Here is a 25,643-nt window from a genome sequence, read left to right as displayed (position 1 = left end):
GCTGGCAAGGTAATTTTGAGAGTCCCTCTCACCCCTAAACTTTCAAAATTCTGCGACTCTGACAGGTGTGTGCATTTTAGGATTGTTGGTAGAGGTCACTCAGAACTAGGAAGGTGGGGCCCTTCAGACTACCATAAGAAACAGGGCATATTTAGTTCCGAGCTGAATGTCCTAAAGGATTATCATGTGAATCTGAGATTGTAATATTTTGAGATACATGCAGTGTTTGTAATATGACAGTTAAGCTTCTTATTCATACCTAGGCCTTGTGTAGAACAGATTAAGTTATCTTTCATTTACTGAATTTAGATTATTGTCCTTTCTCCACCAAATCTGCTTTCCATATATAGTTTTAACTTCCATTTCACAGAAACTAGAGGTTATCTGATGAAAATTCCCATAATTTTGCTTTCTTTGAGCCTTAACTTCTTTCCCCCATTCCCTTCCTCCCATCTCTTTAGATGAAGATCAAGCTGGTCTTAACCACCCTATTCTCTTCTTTCAACATCTTTTTGGTACCTCCCAAAGAAACCCCTTCATTGCCCCATCTTCAACTCTTTTCTTCCATATTCAGTGTATCTTTACAACATTCGCCAGTTCACACAAGTTAGAATCTCAGATTACTCTCCAAGCCTTCTCCCTGACCACCCCCCCCCCCCACATCACTGGGTACCACTCTCTCAGTACTTGGCACAGGAAAGGAGACAGCCTCTTAGTCTGGCCCTCCCTTCTGGCCTAGATCAGATCCTGTGATAGGCTCTTGGATGGTTTTCCTGTCCCTAGAGCCCGTTACAATAGGCTGCCAAGGTTTTCCTTCTGAAGCACAGAAAGCCTGTGTATTACTCAGATACCCTAAACCTGTCATGCCCTCTCCAGCTCCCTAGCAGAGTTTCTTACAGTGTAAGGCATAGGCAGCGACACAGGCCAAAGTTTCAGGAGGTATCTGAGAATGAATTACATCAGCACAGAGACTCAGGGTTAAAAAATATCATTGTAATCATTTATTTTCATTTGAATCTTCTTGTGAACTTTTTGATGTGTTTAAGAAAAAGCATCAGTTAGGGTCAGCACGTCAAGATCAGGCCTTAGACATTTGCCAGTCTCTTTTTAACAAGCCTATAGGCTCAGCTCAGAGCAGTAGTGAAGGAAGATTGTCAAATGAAAATTTAATAAGTCTGTCAGGTTTTCTGGATTTATTTAGAGCAAGTAATATGGGTTTACTATTGACCATAGTGATAGTACATTTCCTTTTAAAGTAAAGGTATTCAAGAAAAACAAAAGCTAATTTAGTAAAGGTTCTCATGAAAAAATAACACAAGCATCACAAAGGAAGCATAAGAGAGCAGAGCTGTAAATGAAAATCCAGACTCCTCATTCTCCCATGCATCAGCCCCAATCTAACTAAATCTCCAACCACAGCCCTTCTTTATAGTCTCTGCTCTGTGACCACACCTGCTCTTGCCCTGGTCCATACCTGTATTTATGGTGTTCTTTCTGTCTGTACTAGTCTTCCTCACTTTTCGACCTTTTGAAATTCTATTTATTTTGAAGTCCTGAATCAAATGTTTTCTTCTCTGAGGAGTCTTCCCCTAAGCATTTAAATTCTGATTTAATGATCCATGTGCTGTCCTTTGGCTATGGTGCTTATTTTATTCTCTCATGTTAGAGTTTGTTCACACATTTACCCTACTATATTGTAAATTCCTAGAGGGCAAAAACGATGCCTTTTTTTTTTTTAATATATATTTCTGCTCCCAGTACAGATATTGAGAATGACAATATATAAAAATAAATATGTATGTATATATATATGCAAATGAAATAATGAGTAGGAATTTTTGATCTTATCTCATTGTCTGCTCCAGAAGCCATAGGTAGCATTTTTTTCTCTTAATAAATAACTTTAGAAATAAATCTTAACATAAATTAGAGCAACTCGAGCTTACTGAGTAGAAAACAACTTATGAAGCACTTCTTAAGTCCCTGAGGAGAATAGATTTCTATTAGTCTCCTCATTTAAACACGTATGATTTTGTCTTTTTTGGCCTGTGTGTTTTTGGCATTTTTGGTGGGTTATTATTATTTTTTTTTTTGGTGGGGGATGAGTAGGTGGGGAGCTGTGTTCCAATCTAATTAAGTCTTAGAATGTGAAGAACAAAACTTAAATATTAGAATTAACCACTTATCCTTTTATCCAACAACTACTGACTGATGGCTGGCATGCCTCCAGGTGCCAGGCACATGGAAAAGCAAAGCCACCGTGCTGCCCCGGTGGAGCCACACTGTGATCATTCACACCACACTCCGTGAAAACAGGGCCATGAGCCTTGCTGCTTTGCTTCAGGTGACTTGCAACTGACAGTTAATAAACTTACTGGCCCCCAGCTTCTTGTGCTGGGTATTGGGGATGTGTGAACTTATCTCTTTTAACTGTGTTTGCCATAGGGCATTATCCTAAGACAGGATCTGGCCAATCAACAATAATGAGCCCCATGATTATAAAATAATGGGCTCAGAGAATCATGGACTCTAACAATTATCCAAGTGCTAATCATTTGCCTGGCAAGATGCCAACTGGCCTTAGAAGAACTTGCTTTCTGGACGATTCCAGTCAGCCCTGTGGTAGTCACCTACAAGTCTCTGACGACAGCCCACCCCATGAGGCTTGCGTCTGCTCAGAGAGAAGAGCTAAAGCCTCCACCCCATGAGGCTTGCGTCTGCTCAGAGAGAAGAGCTAAAGCCTGTGCCCAAAGGGGAGGATGGGATCAGACTCACTGACTTGACCTCATCACCACAGGTGCCGTGATGGCAAGAAGGACTGAAGCTGATCAGTAGCGTATTGAAAAGATTGCACCCAAATGATAAATGTATATAATTTGATATAATAATATAATACCATCACTATTATTTGGGGGATGTCCAGCCATTTCTGGTCCTTAAGAGACCGGCGCACACACAGCCTATTTCTCTGCTTTATGGAAGACTAAGACCCATCCGAACAATCTCCTTAATATGGAGATGCCGCTTGCAGCAGCACGACCTCGCCTTCTGACTGAGTCATGCTGTCCCTTTGCGCCTCGTGGTGATCTTAGAAAAGACTCACCAGAAGAATGGGGCAGTTTTAGTAGACTACCAGTGACTACATACTGATAATGAAAAACTGGGAAACAGAAGGTGGCTCAAACACTGTGCTTCCTTTCAAAACATATCAAGAAAATTAATTTCAATTTGAATAGAAGTGGGCAAATTACACATACTTCTTTTAAAATGTATTCCACCTTAACAAGACTTAACCCCCATGTTGGCTTTTTTTTTTTCTTTTCTTTTTGACAATTTCACCTAAATAGGCTGGTTCACTAGTAAGTAACCATAACTCAGGATTTCTTCCTTTCCAACAAAGAAGTCTATAAAAAGGCAATGTAATATATGCTTAAATCAAGAACATCCAAGGCTATGTGCGAAATAGATTGGAAAGTGCTTAAGACAAGTTACGGCTGTATTGGAAGGTACAAAAATCTGCAGCATTCAAAAAATAAATTTGTTTGGAGAAAGAAGCATGTTTCAATTTTTAGTTACATCCCACCTATGTGTCTTCAGTATGAAAAAATGTGCCCATCAAAAACACTGGGTAAAGAAAAGGAACATTATTTTTACCTAGGTTGAAAAATGCTTTGAAAAGATAGTCCTCTGGGGCTAGATCAGGCCCAACCAAAATGAGACATATCTAGAGCCATTCTGAAGGATCACATGGAAGGAGGAGGTGGGAAGGGTGAAGCTGTGATGTGATACTAATGTGAAATTCTTATCAGGCTAAAATGCCACTAAAGTTCTGGATCTTCTATAAAGCATGTTTTGTGAATGTTTTCTTAATTTAATATAAAAATGTTATCAGAAAGCTGGTGCGTGCTCAGTCACTTCAGTGGTGTCTGACTCTTTGCGGACTGTAGCCCACCAGGCTCCTCTGTCCATGGGATTCTCCAGGCAAGATTACTAGAGTGGGTTGACATGTCCTCCTCCAGGGGGGATTTTCCTGACCCAGGGATTGAACCCATGTCTCCTGTGGCTCCTACACTGCAGGCAGATTGTTTACCACTGAGCCACTGGGGAAGCTGGTATCTTTGCTAAATAATAGCTTCTTCCTTTACATTCTTCTGAGAAAGGCACATGTTTAGGGAAAAAGCAGTCATGTTTACGAGAAATAGCAAGCAAACCTTCATGAGAGGTCTTAATTCAAAAGAAAATCAAATGGGAAGGCCCATGTTAAGTCACGTCAGCTGACTTGATAGAAATGGTCCTGCATATGGCAATCATAGTGTGTTATTTCATTGTATAACAGCAATAAAGACCGGATGACCCTTAAAGGTGCCAATAGTGAGCAGCATGGAACCCTGTTGCACCCACAGCCCAGTTTAGGAACAGGACTGCAAGGAGACTTTAGATGATTTTCTTAGGCAAAGGAAAGTCATTATGCCAGTGACTACATTTTAACAGCTTCATCTCTCAACCCATCTCATGATCTGTTCCTCCACAACGTCCAGATTAGATTTTTTAATGACTCAGTGTTTCTACTGATGTTACCCAAGGTCAGTAAAGACAAAACCCAGGAGAGCAGACTCCATGACAAATCAAAGGATTTCTTTCACATATTGTTGAATTATCTTAAGGTGGACACCAGAGAATTGGAGAAGGAAATGGTAACCCACTCCAGTGTTCTTGCCTGGAGAATCCTACGGATGGCAGAGCCTGGTGGGCTGCCGCCTATGGAGTCGCACAGAGTCGGACACGACTGACGCGACTTAGCAGCAGCAGGACACCAGAGATGGGCTTATTTTTTCTTTAAAACATATATAAAAAAGACCTATGCTGGCATCTAGCTAGTCTAGTCAGTATAGCTTAGGTCACTGACTAACATTTGGATGACATTTGTACCTAGTACTTGAGCCAATACCAATGTTTGATCCTTTGTCACTAAAAATAGTTTATAGCTAGTCCTAAACACAGTATAAAGATTATCTGGAAAAAACTCTCCTGATTTAAGCTGTGTCAAATATAAATTCATTCCCTGAACCTCAAAGTAAAACTAGAAAAATTCTTTATAACTGATAATATCACACTGTGCTTGAAACAAACTTGACAAAAATGATGTTTCTTTAAGACTGGGAGTCAGCAGTGCTCTGTGACAACCTAGAGGGGTGGGAGGGCAGTGGAATGGAAGGGAGAATGAAAAGGGAGGGGACATATATATACTTATGGCCGATTCATGTCGCTGTGTGGCAGAAACCAACACAACATTGTAAAGCAATTATCCTCCAGTTAAAAATAATTTAAAAAAAGAACTGGTAAAGAGAAAAAAAGATTGAGGGTCAGTAGGCAATGGCAACCCACTCCAGTACTCTTGCCTGGAAAATCCCATGGACGGAGGAGCCTGGTAGGCTGCAGTCCATGGGGTTGCTAAGAGTCGGACACAACTGAGTGACTTCACTTTCCCTTTTCGTTTTCATCCATTGGAGAAAGAAATGGCAACACACTCCAGTGTTCTTGCCTGGAGAATCCCAGGGACAGCGGAGCCTGGTGGGCTGCCGTCTATGGGGTCGCACAGACACGACTGAAGCGACTTAGCAGCAGCAGCAGCAGCGCTCTGTGACAACCTAGAGGGGTGGGAGAGAGGTTCAAGAGGAAGGGGATAAATATGTACTTATGGCTGATTCACGTTGTTATATGGCAGAAACCAACACAACACTGTAAAGCAATTATTCTCCAATTAAAAATAAATTAATTAAAAAAGCCAAAGCTATGGTTTTTGTAGTAGTCATGTTTGGACATGAGAGACCATAAAGAAGGCTATGGGTCAGAGAACTGATGCTTTTGAATTGTGGTGCTGAAGACTCTTGAGAGTCCCTCTTGGACAGCAAGGAGATCAAAACAGTCAATCCTAAAGGAAATTAACCCTGAAAATTCACTGGAAGGGCTGATGCTGAAGCTGAAGCTCCAATACTTTGGCCACCTGATGGGAAGAGCCAACTCATTGGAAAAGACCCTGATGCTGGGAAAAGGTGGCGACAGAGGATCAGATGGTTGGATGGCATCATCAATTCAATAACATGAGTTTGAGCAAACTCCAGGAGATAGTAAAAGACAGGGAAGCCCTGCATGGTGCAGTCCATGGAGTCACAAAGAGTCAAACACGACTGAGCAACTGAACAACAACAAATTTAAAAAAAAGGGGGGGGGGTTGGTAGGCAGTGTACTTGTTTTGTAAAATGCTAGATAGTAACTGTTGTAAGCTTTGCAAACCACATATGGTCTCTGTCATACAATACCCCCAAGTCAGTGATTTAATAAGTGTTCTTATTGTGGTTTATTTGAAAATAAGCAGTAGGTCAAATCTGACTCATGGACCATAGTTTACAAAACCTTGCTTGAGATATCTCAGCACCCTGAGAATATGTCCATTTCCTCAACTCATCCTAATATATGACCCTATACAAAATGATCAATAAGAAGTACTGATTAAGACAAAGACCAATCCAGATCAATTCAGTTGCTCAGTCATGTCTGACTCTTTGTGACCCCATGCACTGCAGCATGCCAGACTTCTCTGTCCATAAACAACTCCTGGAGCTTACTCAAACTCATGTCCATCGTGTCAGTGATGCCATCCAACCATCTCATCCTCTGTTGTCCCCTTCTCCTCCTGCCTTCAATCTTTCCCAGCATCAGAGTCTTTTCCAGTGAGTCAGTTCTTTACATTAGGTGGCTAAAGTATTGGAGTTTAGCATTAGCTTCAGCATCAGTCCTTCCAGTGAATATTCAGGACTGACTTCCTTTAGGATGGACTGGTTGGATCTCCTTGCAGTCCAAGGGACTCTCAAGAGTCTTCTCTAACACCACAGTTCAAAAGCATCACTTCTTCGGTGCTCAGCTTTCTTTATAGTCCAACTCTCACATCCACACATGACTACTGGAAAAACCATAGCTTTGACTAGATGGACCTTTGTAGGCAAAGTAAAGTCTCTGCTTTTTAATATGCTGTCTAGGTTGGTTATAACTTTTCTTCCAAGGAGCAAGCGTCTTTTAATTTCATGACTGCAGTGATAGCTCAGTTGGTAAAGAATCCACCTGCAATGCAGGAGACCCCGGTTCGATTCCTGGGTTGGGAAGATCCACTGGAGAAGGGAAAAAGCTACCAACTCCAGTATTCTGGCCTGGAAAACTAGTCCATGGGGCCTCACTCAGTGATTTTCACAATCCAGATCAGACCTCCAATAAAGAGTCAAACTGATAAAGGGCCATGACAAAAGGGTCATGTTATCTCTCAAAGGGCTTACTTAGACTTCTGTATTGTTCTTACTTAAAATAGGATCGTTACAAGGAGCCAAATCCTGGCGCTTCAAAACTTATGAGACTTCTTTCTGGAAGGCTGTGGTCAGGATTCTGGGAAGTTCCACAGACCAGGGGGAGCAGCACTTGCTGTATGCATTCCTCACGCGAGTGGGGCTAGGTTGTTTACTGCTGTTCAGGAGGCGTTCAGGAGTACCTGTGACATGGAGCACACAGTAGGCCTGCAGTGGAGTGGCGCGGGAGAACAGCAGTGGTCTTAGGGAAAGGAAAGATGGAATGCTGCAGAAGGTGCACTCATTTCTGCCCCAGGGCTTCTCTGCACCGTGGAGGTCTCTCACTAATGCCACCTTGAGTGGGGTTCCCTCTGCCTTCCCTTGGCAAACCCCAGCCAGTGTTCAGAGCCACACAGATGCTGAGAGCCCCTAAAGCAACGCCCAAGATCAAAGACCAAGAAACTCTGTCAGAAGTCTGTGTGCTGAAGATACTTCTAGGTTGAGCACCGAGAGGCATCGCCAGCAGTGCTGTACCAGGCCTGTCACCTTTCTGTGGGCCGTCTGCCTGTCTGTCCAGCTCACAAGGAAGGTCTCAGGTTTCCAAGACCAATGTCCCTGCCCTCTTCAAAAGTTCACCAAGTGCTATTTTTGCCTCTGCTTGAAAGAAAGTTCAAATTAACAGAGTTCCTCATTAACCCCTTTTAACTTACTAAACAGTAAAGCTCTTGCCAATGAATCCATTTTTAGAACATGATAAAATAAAGGCATACAAATTCTTTTTACATGGAACAGACATTATTCTCCTTAGTAGTATTTTTCGAAATCACTCTTTTAGGGTTCAACTTTAATACATGAAGTCACTCATGGAGTGTTACAAAAGAGCCTTCTATTGTCCTGACTAATGGTAAACATTTGTGTGGAATCATGTATAAGTCTTCATGGAGCAATGGAAGTGGTATCAATCTTGACCTGACAGAACTAGATGACTTGAAAGGTCTCCTCTCACCCAGATATTATAGGGCTCTGGACTATGGGCTCAAGGTGGTACTAGATCTGGTCTTTATCCTCAAGAAGTTGACCTCAGCTGGGGCTTTTATAACTATCCCCATTTGCACAGAATATAGAATACCATAGGTGCTCAAAGAATACCTTAAACTGGAGAGAAAACTCATCACCTCACCTAACCAGGACCAGGTAAAAGTTTTGCTCATATTATACCAAAGACAAATAACTACAATCTCTTCCTAGTTCTTCCTCAAGACCACATCAAACCTGTCTAATAAGGCACCTTGAGTCCCTTTACCATCCAACCACCCACTACCACACCTCTGCCCAAATACCTGCTCCATCATGAGAAATGCCAATTCCCTCAGGAGGGTTAAAAGAACAGGGATCCTGATGATACTGGCATGGATCGTGGATGAGAAGAGGAACAAAAACTATTAGTATTTCAGAAATGAAGATAAACAGGAATACAAAACTTGACAGGGTGGGCTCTTACTTCATAGTGACACCTCTGAGCTTCTTAGAACTTATTTAAAAAAACACCTGACTAACTACTAGAAAGCACAGGAGACAGACTACCATAATAACAGTAGTGAAATAACTCTAAGAAATTCATCCCTTTTCAGACATAGAAAAAGCCAGAAATTCTAAGGGCTGGCCACCACTAAACCAGATTAAAACTACTGATCAAAGCTGATCTTTCTGTACTTGATGCTTCATTTTGTAAGGCTTTCCGGGGCAAAAGCATAAAACTACCTCAAAATAATAAGTGAAGATTCAGGATAATTCTCCACTGATACAGAGCCTCTCCCCAGTTTTATTCAAAAGCAGAGTGCTTATGATCACTAATATGCCCTGTCACATGAAATATTGGGTACTATTTCTTTAAATCAAGAAAGTTTCCACTATGAACACTGGCAAAGATATTTTCTGCTAATCCAACTCAATTTAAATACTTTGTGCCTTTCACTGTGGCTTTCGTATTTGCAGGCTATCATTCTTACATGAGTTAGTTACATGAGTTTCATGAGAGGTTCTAAAGCTACAACAATAGATATCAGAAAGTCTGCTAAAACTTATTTTTAAATTGCATCTTCTGTTAGGGCTTCCCAGGTGGTGCCAATGGTAAAGAATTCACTTGCTGATGCAGGAGATGCAGGAGCTACGAGTTCAACAGAGTACATTTTACGTAACACAAAAAAACTTTTAGAACATGAGATCTATAAGAAGAAACCTTAATGTAAAGGCACTAGGTACTAGTCACTCAAAAATATTTTGCCCCTGAGCCACTGTGAAGTTCTGAGTGTGGCATGTCAATTGCCATGTCCCTGTGATTTACGCTATGAAGAATAATCAAACAAGTCATCTGGTCAGGTAGCCTATAGCTAGAGCATCACTGTTTCAAAGTCATGACTGTGGACTGTCATCAAATGTAGCAAGGTCACACAAAGAACAGGAGGAGACTGGTTTTTAACAATCTTTACCTACATCCTTAAAACAGGCTCAGGAATGTTACAAATGCTTGCCTTTGGTCATGATGAAAGCTGTGGATTAATTAAATCAAACTGTTACCTCAACTTGGGAAGGGGAGTATCAAGTGAGGAATATCTTCACCTTAAATGTAAAAAATGACAGCGTCTGGACTTCATTTTTCATAACTACTACAATTATCAAAGCAATGCAAGAACTAGAAAAGTATTTAAGTTGAGCTGAAAAAGCAATCTCCTTTGCTTCTATCTCTGTTTCTTGTTACTAGAAAATAGTGGTTACTAGAAAAGCAAGACTTCAGGGTAGGAAAAGGGCAGGAAGGAGAATCACATGAAACAGGAAACTTAACAAGAGATTCAAGTCTCTTCAAAGAGTTCACAGTCCACTGGGTATGTGTAGGTGGCTTTCATCTTGTAAGGCTTTGGGAGGCAAGGCTGATTTAGAGAAAGGCAAATGTACAAGGTTTTGGTGTGTTCAAAAAAACAGTAAAGAAAATGAGAAGAGAAGCCACAGAAAATACTTGTAAATCATATATCTGATAAAGAACCAGAAGCTAGAATATATAAAGAACTCTTACAATTTAATAAATGACCCAGTTTTAAAAATGGTAAGACTAAACATATATTTTGCCAAAAGAGATACACAAATGGCTGGTGATTACATGAAAAGATGTTCATCATCATTAACCATCAGATAGCTGTAAATTAAAACAACAAGGCCACTTGAAACTCACTAGAATGATTATATGATTAGGTAACAAAAATAAGCTGAAACTCCAATACTTTGGCCATTTGATGCTAAGAACCGACTCATTGGAAAAGACCCTGATGCAGGAGAAGGGGATGACAGAGGACGAGATGGTTGGATGGCATCACTGACTCAATGGACATGGGTTTGAGTAGGCTCTGGGAGTTGGTGATGGACAGGGAAGCCTGGCGTGCTGTGGTTCATGGGGTTGCAAAGAGTTAGACATGACTGAGCGAGTGAACTGAACTGAACGAAAACTCGCTCTATATATGTATATATATGACTGACAATATGACATATCCATATACATGTATATGACTGACAATGTTTTCAAGAATGTGATGAAACTGGAACTCTCATATATTGCTGATTGCTGGTGAAAATATAAAATGGTGCAGCCGCTCCTAAGTGTTTATTTAAGAATAACAGAAATGTATGTTTATACAGAGACTTTTCTGCAAAAGTTCACAACCATCCTATTCACAGAAGCCCCAGACAGGAACTAAAAGTGCATCAGCTAGTGAATGTATGAACAAAATGTGGCTTATCCTTATAGGAGAATACTATTCATCAATAAAGAAACTATGACATATACTACAACATGGCTAAACATCAAAGTCTTTAAGTAAAAGAAGCCAGATGCAAAAATAAATTACATATTGTCTGACTGCATTTCTATGAAACTCAGAAGAGTGTATCATGTAGATAGACAGTGTATTAGTGGTCGCTTGGTACTGGAGAGGGTGATGGAACTGTTTAAAACTCAGTAGTGGTGATGGTTGCATGATGTTAAGTTGCTTCTGTTATGTCTGATTCTTTGCAGTCCTATGGACTATAGCCTACCAGCTCCTCTGTTCGTGGGATTCTCCAGGCAAGAATACTGGAGTGGGTTGCCATTTCCTGCTCCAGATGGTTGTACAAGTCTACACAATTACAACTATGGAATTATACAATTGAAGTATGTATCACAACTATACCTCAATAAAGTTGTTAAAAAAGAAACCCACAAGAATGACAAGAACCCTCTTTTCCTTTGACCCTTTAGCAAAAAAAAAAAAAAAATGGTGGCAGTCTGCGTGAAGTTTTTATATTTATTTATTCACCAAACATTTATTGAATAATGACCATGTTGACTGTGTGGATCACAATAAACTGTGGAAAATTCTGAAAGAGATGGGAGTACCAGACCATCTGACCTGTCTCTTGAGAAACCTGTATGCAGGTCAGGAAGCAACAGTTAGAACTGGACATGGAACAACAGACTGGTTCCAAATAGGAAAAGGAGTACGTCAAGGCTGTATATTGTCACCCTGCTTATTTAACTTATATGCAGAGTACATCATGAGAAACGCTGGGCTGGAAGAAACACAAGCTGGAATCAAGATTGCCGGGAGAAATATCAATAACCTCAGATATGCAGATGACACCACCCTTATGGCAGAAAGTGAAGAAGAACTAAAGAGCCTCTTGATGAGGGTGAAGGAGGAGAGTGAAAAAGTTGGCTTAAAGCTAAACGTTCAGAAAACTAAGATTATGGCATCTGGTCCCATCACTCCATGGGAAATAGATGGGGAAACAGTGGAAACAGTGTCAGACTTTATTTTTGGGGGCTCCAGAATCACTGCTGATGGTGACTGCAGCCATGAAATTAAAAGACGCTTACTCCTTGGAAGGAAGGTTATGGCCAACCTAGATAGCATGTTTAAAAGCAGAGACATTACTTTGCCAACAAAAGTCCGTCTAGTCAAGGCTATGGTTTTTCCAGTGGTCATGTATGGATGTGAGAGTTGGACGGTGAAGAAAGCTGAGCGCCGAAGAATTGATGCTTTTGAACTGTGGTGTTGGAGAAGACTCTTGAGAGTCCCTTGGACTGCAAGGAGATCCAATCAATCCATCCTAAAAGAGATCAATCCTGGGTGTTCATTGGAAGGTCTGATGTTGAAGCTGAAGCTCCAATACTTTGGCCACCTCGTGCGAAGGGTTGACTCATTGGAAAAGACCCTAATGCTGGGTAGGATTGGGGGCAGGAGGAGAAGGGGACGACAGAGGATGAGATGGTTGGATGGCATCACCGACTCGATGGACATGGGTTTGGGTAGACTCCGGGAGTTGGTGATGGACAGAGAGGCCTGGCGTGCTGCAATTCATGGGGTCGCAGAGAGTCGGACACGACTGAGTGACTGAACTGAACTGAACTCAACTCAAAATGGCTTTGACTTCGCCACCATGCTATGTTTAAATATCTGATGTCTGGGCTTTTCCCATATCTCTGAGGATTTGGCAATGACCAGACTATTAATCCAAAGGATTCTGAAGTGATGGCTCAGTGGTAAAGAATCCATCTGCAGTGTAGGAGCCGCAGGAGATTCAGCTTAGATCCCTGGGTCAGGAAGATCCCGTGGAGGAGGGCATGGCAACCCATTCCAGTATTCTTGCTTGGCAAATATCATGGATAGAGGAGGCCGGTGGGCTACAGTCCACAGAGTCACCAAGAATCGGACACAACTGAGTGACTGAGCTCAGGATTATGAATTAGAGACAAAATGGGGCTGGAACTAGCAGAGTGGGGGAGTTCAAGGATTGACACTCCCCTGTGGGGGCCCTCAGGAAGCATCAATAGATCAGATTCTGCTTGACCAGGCAAGCAGTGGGGACACAGTCCATCCAGACTCTCTCAAGGGAGCCAAGCCAGGAGTCTACACCACAACACCAGCTCTGGGATACAATTCTAAAACCTACATTCCCTAATAGAATTATTATAACATGAAACAAGCCCATTGACATGTTCTAAGGTTATAAGTTTAACTTTAAAATAGAAGGCAGATTTGTCTAAACTCTATAAATGTTCAAAATTTGTACATTTTATGTCATATAAAAGCCATTTTTTGCTCTGAATTTCTTTGGTTATTCTAGCATTATTTTGCCATACGGTAACATTAAAAACAAAGGATATAATAAGATAAAGAGGGGCTTCCTTGGTGGCTCAGATGGTCAATAATGTGCCCGCAATGTAGGAAACATGGGTTCGATCACTAGGTTGGGAAGATCCTCTGGAGAAAGGAATGGCAACCCACTCCAGTATTCTGTCCTGGAATACTCCTTTGGGCAGAGGAGCCTGGAGGGCTACATTTCATGGGGTCACAAAGCATTGGACATGACTGAGTAACCAACACACACACATGGATAAAGATGTGGTATATGTATACAATGGAATATTGTTGTTTTTCAGTTGCACAGTCATGTCTGACTCTGCAACTCCATGGACTGCAGCATAACAGGGCCTCCCTGTTCCTGACCGTCTCCCAAAGTTTGCCCAAGTTCATGTCCATTGCATCGGTGATGCCATCCAGCCATCTCATGCTCAGATACCCTCTTCTTCTTCTGCCTTCTATCTTTCCCAGTATCAGGGACCTTTCCAATGAGTCAGCTGTTCACATCAGATGACCAAAATACTGGAGCTTCAACTTTAGCATAAGTCCTTCCAATGAGTATTTAGGGTTGATTTATCTTGAGGTTTACTGGTTTGATCTCCTTGCTGTCCAAGGGACTCTCAGGAGTCTTCTCCATGGCCACAGTTCAAAGGCATCAATTCTTTGGAACTCTGCCTTCTTTACAGTCCAGCTCTCACAACCATATGTGACCACTGGAAAGCTATAGCCTTGACTATACAGACCTTTGCTGACAGAATAATGTCTCTGCTTTTCTCTGCTTGTCATAGCTTTCCTGCCAAGAGGCAAACATCTTCTGATTTCATGGCTACAGTTACCATCCACAGTGATTTTAGAGCACAAGAAGAGGAAATCTGTCACTGCTTCCACCTTTTCTCCTTCTATTTGCCATGAAGTAATGGGGCCAGATGCCATGATCTTAGTGTTTTTAATATTTTTTTAATGTGTCCGGTCACAAAGAGTTGGGCACAACTGAATGAGTAACACATGTATAAAGAAGATGTGGTATACATGTATACAACAGAATATTAGTCATAAAAAAGAAGAAATAATGCCATTTGCATCAATGTGGATAAACCTAGAGATTATCATACTAAGTGAAATTAGAGAAAAACAAATATATGATATCACTTATAAGTGGAATCTAAAAAAGTATACAAATGAACTTATTTACAAAACAGAAACAGACTCAGGCTTTGAAAACAAACTTACACTTACCAAAGAAAAAGATGGGGGGAGGGATAAATTCAGAGTTTGGGATCAATATATATACATTATTATATATAAGACAGATAACAAGGACTTGTATAGCACAAAGAACTCTACTCAACAGTCTATAATAACCTCTATGGGAAAAAAATGTGATAAAGAATATATATATATGTATATACTTTTATATATATATATAAAACTTAATCACTTTGCTGTACACCTGAAACAAATACAATATTGTAAACCAGCTATACTCTAATATAAAATAAAATGAAGTTTTAAAAAGCTACAATTAAAAAATAAATGAAGGATATGAAGTTTGAAAGGAAATAAAACATAGACAACCCTATAGACAAATAGGGAACACTTCTGCTTTTGCCAAACAAGCCCCAGTGGATGTCTAAGAAATACACTAATTTTCTTAAAGATAAAACAGCTTGACTGTCAGGACAGCTACATTTAGACTTTATGATCTTTCTTTTTGTCTGGCATGGTGGTTCTGAAGCTGGAGAGAAGAAGGACGTTGCCCAGAACTATGTACACACACTCTGCATAATGTACTATATACAGATGACCAAAGGGTTCTCCAAAATGGGAAGACACTCAGAACCCATACTGTATAGAATCTGGACATTAGCAAGGATGTCAGGATACGAGGGCTGTGATGAACTGACTGGATTGCGAGGTTGGACTGCTGAGCTGCTTGGCTTCTCATTTTTTTCTGCTTGAACATAACCACTGCTGCTATTTTCAAGCTGTACTCAATCAGACCAGGATCTCAAAGGATCTTGCAAACAAATATTAATCCTCATTGTTATCTCAGGAGACAGACCAAAAAACAAATCCTATCTACATAGGAATGAAGAGAAAATCGAGTTGGAGAGAGTCCTGGCTTTCTTTCTCTAAGACTTTAACAACCAATCTATTTGGCAAACATTATACTGAGCATTGATGCTTTGTGAGGCACAGATGCATGATGAATGCTTTCAAACTGCCGACTTTTATAACTTGAAAGGGCCCATTTTAGAGTTGTGACTCACTTATGAGCCTGAAAATGCTATATCTGTATGTATGAATCAGACCCTGGAAGTATAAGTTTACAAAGTATTACATTACCATCAACCACAGATTACAAACCCATTGATGAAATGCTTAGAGTTTACTTAGCAATAGCTGAAACTTAAGTGGTGAAAAATAATCTAATTATCCAGGATACTGCAATAAATCAAGGTGCTGGCAGGATGCTTCCTAAGCACTGTGATGCCTAGTTTATGACTACTTTTACACTATTAAAGAAAATTGATCACAAGTAACATGTTTCAAATTTAAGTAAATCAACAGGAATTGAGGCATCTCTAGGGATCAGGGGTTGAAAAAGGATAGGCCTCTGGGTGATTTCCTAAAGATGTAAAAACTAAATCATACGTGGCAGATCAGGAAAACAAGCTTGTGTTCTATGTAGCTTCTCACTTTGTACTCCCCTACATGTGATCTTATTTAAATAATAAAAATAAATAAATAGAACAAATGAGACTTTCAGATCCCATCTACCTCTCTTCCTTGAGAGAGGTTTATATCGTACTGAAAAACTAAAGCAAACGAAAACTTTTTTCAAATGAGATATTTGAAAATTAGAAAACAGATCACTTAACCATTTAAATACCTTATTACATATTGAAACCTCAAGTTCAGTTTTATGTATAATTGTCCTCTATATAGAGGAAGTTGTAAATGTATATGATTTTAGAGTGACAGGTTCACCTCTAGTTATAAAAAGGTAACCTCCACAATGGTTAATTAATTTCCTAGATGTAAACAGGTTCAATCCCTGAGTTAGGAAGATCCTCTGGAGGAGGAAATGGCAACCTGCTCAGTATTCTTGCCTGGACAATTCCATAGACAGAGCAGCCTGGTGGGCTACAGTCCAAGCGGTTGCCAAGGGTTGGACATGACTGAGTGAGAACACAAACAACCTCCATTCTAAATTTGGTTATTTTGGTTTTCAGGAATAATGGTGTTCATTTATCTTAGTGTGGATAAAATTTAGATGATATTCAGGGTCCATATTCAATAGAAAGTGGAGGCCCAAATCAGATGTCCTTTATGAACTAGTGCTAAAAGGATAAAAATCTGTTTAGTTACAAACTAAGATATTCTAATTCTACCAGGGTTTTCCTTAGCAAGTCCCCCTTCAAAATACTGGTGCCTGAAGACATAACCAATCCTTGTGTTGAAAACAGCTATTTTATATGGAATGTATGTTGTACAAAGTTTCATTATGGGACATGATTTGATGGTGATATTCCACAATATCCCACATTATAATAAAGTAAGTTTCAACTGCATTTCATAAATCACCTTCAAGCAATTAATAAAAATGAACTATAAGTGACAGAGTTTTAAAGTCCAAATTGATTAATGGAAGAAATGAAACATGCTTTTAAGACACTGAATGGTAGATTCTAAACATAATTGAAACTCCATTCCTCAGGTTGTCTTGGATAATTTAAAAAGTAAGTAACAAATTTATTTTCATCTGTTTTTAGTGATGGAAATAATTTATTCTTAATCCACCTAAAATGTAGTTTAGATGATAAGAAGCTATTCAAAATAAATTTTATTGTTTGCTTCTCCAATTTTCCCACTTTGAAAAAAAAAGCAAACTATTCTTAAGTCATTTTTAGAAAATTTTCTCTCAACCAGTGCCTATTAGTTAATGCATACTTAAATGCTCTTAGAGATAAAACAATGAGCTGAATAAAAACAGTGCTTCTGGCTACCAGTGTCTTAACTAGAGGAATCTTTTCCAGTGACAGGAACAGTGCCTAGCATCTCTAGCTTATTACAGACTTCCACAATGAGCTTTTCGGCTTGGTAACATTCCCACCAAAGTCCCCAGCCTGCCTTTCTTTCCCCCTTCTTCAGCTCCATCCCAAAGTTGGCCCCTCACCCACATTATAAAACTTGCAGCCAAAAGCAAAAGAATATATTGAACAAAGAAACATTTTAAAAAATTCTCAAACTGTGTAGGAAGTTACAATCCTTTTCTATCTCCTTTTGAAGCTTCAGTATTGACAGAGCACTGTGTTGATCAAATAAATGTGCTTTCCCCCTTTTGGAAATTCTCAATGCACATTCACATATTAAATGCTCTAAGAAGTAAGAAGGGGAAAAAGCGCCTTTCTTTATGTAACACAGAGACGGCCCACAGTATTCCGCCCTACCGTTTTCAAAACAGTTACTCCCCTTCCTTTGAAACAGTGTTCAGTGAAACACACTTTGGATGAACACTAACCTATGCTATCTTCACAGAGCCAGTAAAGTCTGAAAAAGTGTAAGTCAGGATGGGATAATCCCAATTTTCAGGACCTTGGAACTCTGGAAGTCAGACTTCTTTTAAGATACAAATGCTCCTGAAGTTTCTCTGAAACAGCCTGAGGCCACACTTCCCAGGGTGCTTGAAAAAGGAGTGTTCTTTGCAGGTCTGATGTCCACAACACAAGGCCAGGCCAGAATCACAGAGAGAGGGATGCTGTGATCTGGTCTCGGGCAGCCTCCTCCTGACAAATGTAGGCCACAGAATTAATGCCAGATATTTGCCACTCTGCTTCCTCTTATCAAAGAAAGAAAGAAAGAAAAAAAGAGAGAGAGTGGTGGGAAGGAGGAAAGGAGGCAGGAAGGAAGAAAAAAAGGAAAAAAAGAAAAAGTTCTTAAATATAGGCAAATCAGAGATACATGATCTGCCAGGGAAAGTAATATCAGGAATAGACGCCTCCTATAGGATGTCTCCTCATTAGTGGAGAACATTTTCCAGAAACGTCTACATGTGCTGTACTTGGTAGAAGGGGACAGATAGGTTTGCAAAACAAACTGCTTCAGAAAGCCATCTGCCTCTTTCTCTCTCAAAAGCTCTCTCCTTTAAAAAAATATTTTTAGAGTTATTCTAATTAACTAAGAAGAGAAGTTCTGTCGGGTGTGAATACCCTTTTATATGGAAAGAATGTTTGGAGGGCTCAATGATGGGCTTGGTAGAGCTCATATAAATCCAAATTCCAAGCCAAATAACAGAAGAGTTGTGTATTATATTCCAGTATTGCAAATTTCACAAAAGAATGGAAGGCCGGCCAGAAAGTAAGCAGCTAAGGAAGAGAAATATACAGGCTGCATCACATAAATTAACTTGTAAAAACAAAGCAAATTTTAAAAATATCTTTGTATCTTACAAGTTATCGTCTAGAGATCTGTGCAAGAAAATGGGAAGTTTAATGAAAAACAGAATGGGGAAAATCTCCTAGTATCACAACACTGGTTAATGATTTTCTTCTCTACACTTGTGCAATTATAAAATGTTATCTTTGGAAGAGAAAAGTTTATAAATCCATGTAGTTTGCAATGAAGAATCCAAGGCAGAAAGAAGCAAATTGGTTGGCCCAAGGTTGCTCAGCCTCTAAATTGCACAACTGACATTACAGCCCAGGGTCCCAGTCACGAGTCTGTGCTTGCTCCCTCCCCAACCCATGGATTTGGTCCAGTTAGGTAACTCTTGGCTACAGACTCATTCCTGATATGAAACACAATTTTCGTTTTCTTGTGCCGCTTTATATGAAAACAGGGAAGCTCCGTCATCTAATAAACCTCAGTGTGTTAAGAAACACACATACTTTGGGATGTGAAAAGATTTGACATAGCCTGCCTCGGGCTTTCTATATTTGGGGACAATGGATCAAAAAGTTAAGATGAACCATTTTGAAAAGAAAATGAATGACATGTGCACAATATTGAGGCTATGCTATGTAATTGGCCCTTGGGAAGCAGATGCACTAGGGACCAGATGCACTGGGTGTATGTATTGTTTGATTATGCTTTTACCTCCACTGTTACATTGTTATGCACCATTTTGGGGCTTCCCTGGAGGCTCAGACAGTAAAGAATCTGCCTGCGATGCAGGAGACCTGGGTTGATCCCCAGGTTGAGAAGGTCCCCTGGAGAAGGGAATGGCAACCTACTCCCGTATTCCTGCCTGGAGAATTCCATGGACAGAGGAGCTTGGCGGGCTACAGTCCATGGGTTCGCAAAGAGTCAGACATGACTGAGCAACTAACGCTTTAACACTATGCACAACTTTAAAGGAAGAGTCATCTTCATAGACTACACAGGTATATCAACTCAAGTTTTCCGTATTTATTCTTCAGGTGCTACAGCTATAGCTGCTCCAGAAAATATCGTAAGCCTCTAAACACCATGATTGCTAGGAGATAAAGCACACCACAAGGAGTCTACCCTTCTTTAAAAGGAAAATCTTAAACCCCTCAAATACCATATTTATGTAGAGAAGTTTTAAAAAAGATTCAGATACATAGTAATAAAACCTAGTCGCTACGGAATTTCTCATAAAAGCAGGTGGACTCAACAGACACATAGGCCTCAGCTCCCTCCCTAAACCCTCTTAAAATGACTAGAAAGCAAACAAGAAAAGCACCACTCCTTCACGGGTTATGAGTGACAAGACGGTAATAAAGTAGCTAGAAAGCCGACTGACAAATGGAAAGTGGCTTACCTGACTTGAGAAATGAGAATTCTAGACCAGAATTGGTCAGAAAGCAGCCATATCCGCACTGAGAACCAGCAACCTTGCCCCTCCCTCCACACACACACCAAAGACTCTGAAATTTTCTCGGCACCGGTACCTCAGTGAGAGGAGACAATGACGGAGCTTTCAATGAAAGGACAGGTTCAAATATTGTATAGAAGCTGTTAGACACCTAGATTCCAGCTTCTACTCTGTGTTGCTAGTAATGCCTTCCGCCAACCTGGCAGAAGTCTGCAAATTTCTTGTCTGGAGAGGTAAAACACAAGGTCTGTCAGCAGACTACAGGGCATCACACACTGGAGAGAGCCGGCCTGACTCCACTGCAACTAGGAAGATAAATAGATGTTCACATACTAAATGAAGCCTCTCCTTTTTGTCCCATCTTTCAATTTCCACAATACTGTCACCCAGGCATCTACCCTCATTGCAGGACAGTACCCTGGAGGCTCAGATCATAAAGAATCTGCCTGCATTGCAGGAGACCTGCATTTGATCCCTGAGTTGGGAAGAGCCCTTGGAGAAGGGAATGGCAATCCACTCCAGTACTCTTGCCTGGAGAATTCCATGGACAGAGGAGCCTTGCGGGCTATAGTCCATGGGGTTGCAGAGAGTTGGACAGGATTGAGTGATTAACACTTTCACTTTTCACTTTCAAAACAGATTTCCCAGGAGTCAGTCAGATTATTCAGAGAAAAATAAAACTATGCAAAGATACTGAAATCGATGTTCTACGCTCCTACCCTAATCACCATGTAGTGAAGTACACAGTTGACAAGTTCTAGATCTGTACAGAAAGCTTCTAATCAGGTCTTTAGCGCCTCAATCTTAAGTATAAGTGAACTGCTAAAGATACCTAAATACCGAAGGAAAGCTTCTAAAAGAGACTGAAGCCAAAACAAAAACAAACAAACAAAACCCATAAAAGTACATCTCTGGGGAAACATAAAATACACAAAGAAAAAATATTAAAGATTATCATTAACATCTCTAAAGAAATGAAACAGTACATTTATGAATAAAAAAGCATGATGCAAGTTTAAAAAATGGCCATTTGAGGATCAGATATGAGACAATGGAAATTAATATACAGTAAAGAAGAAATAAAATTCCGAAAGAAAGACCTTGAAAGAAAAATTGAGATTATCTTCAATATATGAAGCAAAAACAGAGCTGGAAAACAACACAGAGGGAAATAAGAAAACTATGGAACTCATAGAGAAGGACCAATATCTACACAGCAAAAACCAGAACAAAAATCTTTAAATAATTCAAGAAAATTTCCAAGAACTGAAGGAGATTAATTCCAAGATTGGATAGGCCTACTGCATTAAAATAGAATAATTACACCATGATATACCCTTGTGCTGGAGAAGGAAATGGCAACCCACTCCAGTATTCTTGCCTGGAGAATCCCATGGACGGAGAAGCCTGGTGGACTATAGTCCATAGGGTCACAAAGAGTCGGACAGGACTGAGTGACTGAGCATGCGTACCCTGCTGCAATTTTAGATCACTGATCCTAAGTTTCCATCAAAAAAAAAAAGATAAAAAAAATGAGAATAGCATCAGACTGCTTCACCCTGGATGTCAGAAGTAAATGAAGTCCACAATGTTCTAAGAGAAAATGCTTTTCAAACTAGAGCTTTCCATCCAGCAAGAGAGAAGAATGAAGTTGCCATACCTGCAAGGTCTCAAAAAAAAATATCTCTCACCCACCACCTTTCCTCAGAAACTACTGGAAGACGAATTTTGTTAAAATGAGGGAATAAGTGAAGAAAGAGGGGAAAATGAGGTTCAAGAAAAAAGACATGCAACACACAAACAGAGCAAAGGAAACCTCCATTTTGACTGAGAAGCAGCTTAGAAAGTCCCCGGAAGCTCAAGGTCGAAGCAAAGTTGATAGAGTTTACCCAATATATACATAAATCTAGTAAAATTATATTTGCATAATGTAGAAGAATTTAGAGATGACTTAGTGGTAAGTGTATAGAAAATTAGCAAAAACTAAGAAAACTAATTAAATAAAAATCTAAGCAAATGAAAAGAGGTGATTATTAATTCCATAGAAAATAAAAGGATGTGCAGAAAAGGCAAAATGATTATAATATACCATACAGTTCAACTACAAGTGCAGCTCACACAGTAATAATAATAATAATGTAACTATGGAATATAGATGATTGGTGTTTATGTAACTTACTGGGAAGAAAAATTACTTTTTGTGGGGGTAAAGTCAGGAAGGCAATGTGTACATGAAAGTGAAAGAAAACTAAAACCCCAACTTCCTGAAAAATCTAGATGAAAAATCTAGAGGTAGCAGTATAAGCAAGTATCATTTGGAACTTTGGAAAGTAGTTACCAAAGAAATGGCTAAATGAATTTAAAGTGATTGCTTCTGGAAAGAAGAAGTGGTGGAGGTGTGTTCTGGACTTGTTATTTTTGCAACAATTTTCATTCAGATATTTTTCTTTGTTAAACTATTTGTATGTATGTATGTGTGTATACATTTTAGTTTTTTTCAAAAGCTAAATTTAAAAATACCTAGTTACTACAAACACCAACATCCCAATATTTAATAGTTCCATAAACTCCTAAGTCTTTGCTATATGTCTATTGCTAATTTCAACTGGAATTTTCTTCACCAAGGTCACAATAGGTTCCCTCCCCAGTCCCTCCCATTTACATAACAAGTCTATTTTTGCTTGTTTGTTAAATGGCAAGGTTAATATTGCAGATGCTCTAACTGATGAACCCAGACTCACTGAGCAGTTCTGAGACTACATCTAGCTCTGCACTACCAGAGCTCTTCAGACAATATATCAAATACACACGGACCCTTCTCACTAACTGCTGAGAGTTCAATAAAACCAAATATACACCTAGAAGCCCCTTATCTGTAATCACGTGAACACTATCAAAAGTAGGCACTCCAATCAGCAAAGTGCTTTGAGGCATCCCCACTTGTCTCAGCAATAATCGACACTATAACCAAAGAGGCGCCAAAATGACTCAGTATTACCATTAGACAAACATTTCCGCCTACACAATGTGAAGGTCTCCAACTTGTGATTATAAAGGCAGCAAAAGGCAGCCCTCTACTGAAAACTGGTCAGATTAGAAAGAAAAATACATAACCATCAAGACATTGCTGTGTGCAAAGTATCTTAAGAAAAGTTCTTTCTCATTCATTTAAAAGAAGGTCATAATAGAACCCCACATTTTCAAGCGTAAGTCTCTACATGTTTCTGGTCTAAAATGTGTTCTTTCTCCCACTTTTAAGGACACTATAAGGCAAATTATGTTCTCAGGAAAAGAAACAAACTTACCTTTCACAAGCTCGGACAGTCCATGCGGCAATTATCCATAATGAGATACTAAAAACCAAGAGTACAGTTCCTGGGCATATAGTCATTAAAGTCTTCATAACAAAACGCGTATTGAAGTTTATCTTATTAAGTGCTCCAATGCTTCTAGAGGAGGCATCAGTGAAAAGTTTGCTATGTAAAAGCATGACTCTGGCAATCAGATAGAGTCTTAAGAACATTGGTATAGATAAAATAATATCCACATCAGCGGTGGTGGTGGATGGGGCATAGGAGAAAGCAAGCCGGGCCGTCCATGTGAACGTATAATTCCCAGGTATGGGGTGAATAGCACACACCAGTATTTCCAAGCAGATGAAGAAAATACGCTCATAAGTCATGGCTATTCTCCAGTCATCTGCTCCATTGTCCACCATGAACAACTGAAAAAATAAAGTAGAAAATCAGCTTCAGTATGGCATGAATGGTCCACAAGTGTTAGTGCAGATTTTTAAAATACATCACAGGTGACTTTAAGCAATCATGGCGAGCACTAGGTCTTAACTTCTAAATGCTACTAGCCAGGTATACTATTTTAAGAAAATGGCATTGGCACAGAAAAGCTTTATTTTGTAAAAATTAAGATAACAAACTCACTATACGGGAGCTGAAGCTATTTTGGTGTCTATGCTCCTGTACAATCATGTCAGTGACATCATTTAAAAATAAGGGACTGGGGCCTATCAGCAATGTACCTCCCCCTTAGATGAAGTCAGAAAGACTTGCCTTGTAACAAGCTGTTCTTCTCCTTGAGGATCTAGATCTAAACCTTGTACAATTCTAGCCATATTCTCAGTGAAATCTATTTACAGTGCCTGGGCAATCGGTTATACCCTCTAATGCAACAATACAGGAGCGTTCTTACAGATCATCTTATTTTTGGCTTCTGAAAGAAAATCATAAGGGACCACAGACAAATGTGGCCAAAATGTTTCTTCCAGCTTCCTTGCTACTGCTCTATATTTTACCTCATTCTTTCTGCTCTCCCAAAGCCTTCCCTTGGATTATTAATTTGTTTTCAATCTTTCTTTCCATAATAAAGTTTCCTTTTCCCTACTTCTGTCATTACTCACTCCACAATGAACGAAAACAAAGAAAAGAAAGAAAAGAAGATAGATAGACCATAAAAGGAACAGAAAAGAATGTTTCCTGTTTTCCCTGGCTGTTTAGTAAACAAGTCCCCCAGGCTCCCAATCATAAACAACAGAGGCATCTGGAAACATGTGGTGACATTTCTGACTGCCACAGTGACTGGTGAAGGCTACTGGCGTTTAGAGCCAGGAAGCCAGCGGCGCCAAGCTCGCTGTAATTCTGAGTCCCACGCACAAAACAGACCTGTCTGCCCAGAATGCCAACAGCGCTCTCCCACTGAGAAAGATGACATATTCTTTGCCTTTTGGTAGGTAGCCAATTTCTGTAGAAAGCATGGGATGAAAGCAACCCAAGTGAGAACAGTGCGTTCTCAGGTAAGTGAGTTGCAAAGGAAGTTGGCTGAGCAGATTTTCATGATGACTGGATTCTATGATCTCTGCTCCTCTAGAGTCAAAATAGTCATCTCCCCACCACTTGCCTGCTAAGTTGCTTCAGTCATGTCCAACTCTTTGCAATCCTATGGACTGTAGCCCGCTGGGCTCCTCTGTCCATGGAATTCTCCAGGCAAGAATACGGAGTGGGTTGCCGTGTCCTCCTCCTCCCCCCAGCACTTGCTGCTGCTGCTGCTGCTAAGTCGCTTCAGTCGTGTCCAACTCTGTGCGACCCCATAGACAGCAGCCCACCAGGCTCCCCCGTCCCTGGGATTCTCCAGGCAAGAACACTGGAGTGGGTTGCCATTTCCTTCTCCAATGCATGAAGGTGAAAAGTGAAAGTGAAGTCGCTCAGTCATGTCCGACTCTTCACGACCCCATGGACTGCAGCCTACCAGGCTCCTCCGTCCGCGGGATTTTCCAGGCAAGAGTAT

General features: G+C 40.2%; 1 protein-coding gene across 7 annotated transcripts in view; it reads right to left on the bottom strand.

Moving 5' to 3' along the window:
- The window catches only part of KCNN2 (potassium calcium-activated channel subfamily N member 2), a 476,417-nt gene that overhangs the window by 96,532 nt on the left and 354,242 nt on the right, over window positions 1-25,643 (bottom strand). For all 7 annotated transcript variants that reach the window (XM_081505792.1, XM_081505793.1, XM_081505791.1 and 4 more), the window contains one exon: window positions 23,651-24,069. In XM_081505792.1, the coding sequence (XP_081361918.1) occupies window positions 23,651-24,069 (419 nt within the window). The remainder of the gene's footprint in view (window positions 1-23,650; window positions 24,070-25,643) is intronic.

This window comes from Giraffa tippelskirchi, chromosome 7 (assembly GCF_054371585.1).
Source record: "Giraffa tippelskirchi isolate mGirTip1 chromosome 7, T2T-mGirTip1v1.2.pri, whole genome shotgun sequence".
Lineage (NCBI taxonomy): Eukaryota > Metazoa > Chordata > Mammalia > Artiodactyla > Giraffidae > Giraffa > Giraffa tippelskirchi.
Note: the sequence above shows the minus strand (reverse complement) of the source record. Positions and strands in the feature narration are given on the sequence as shown.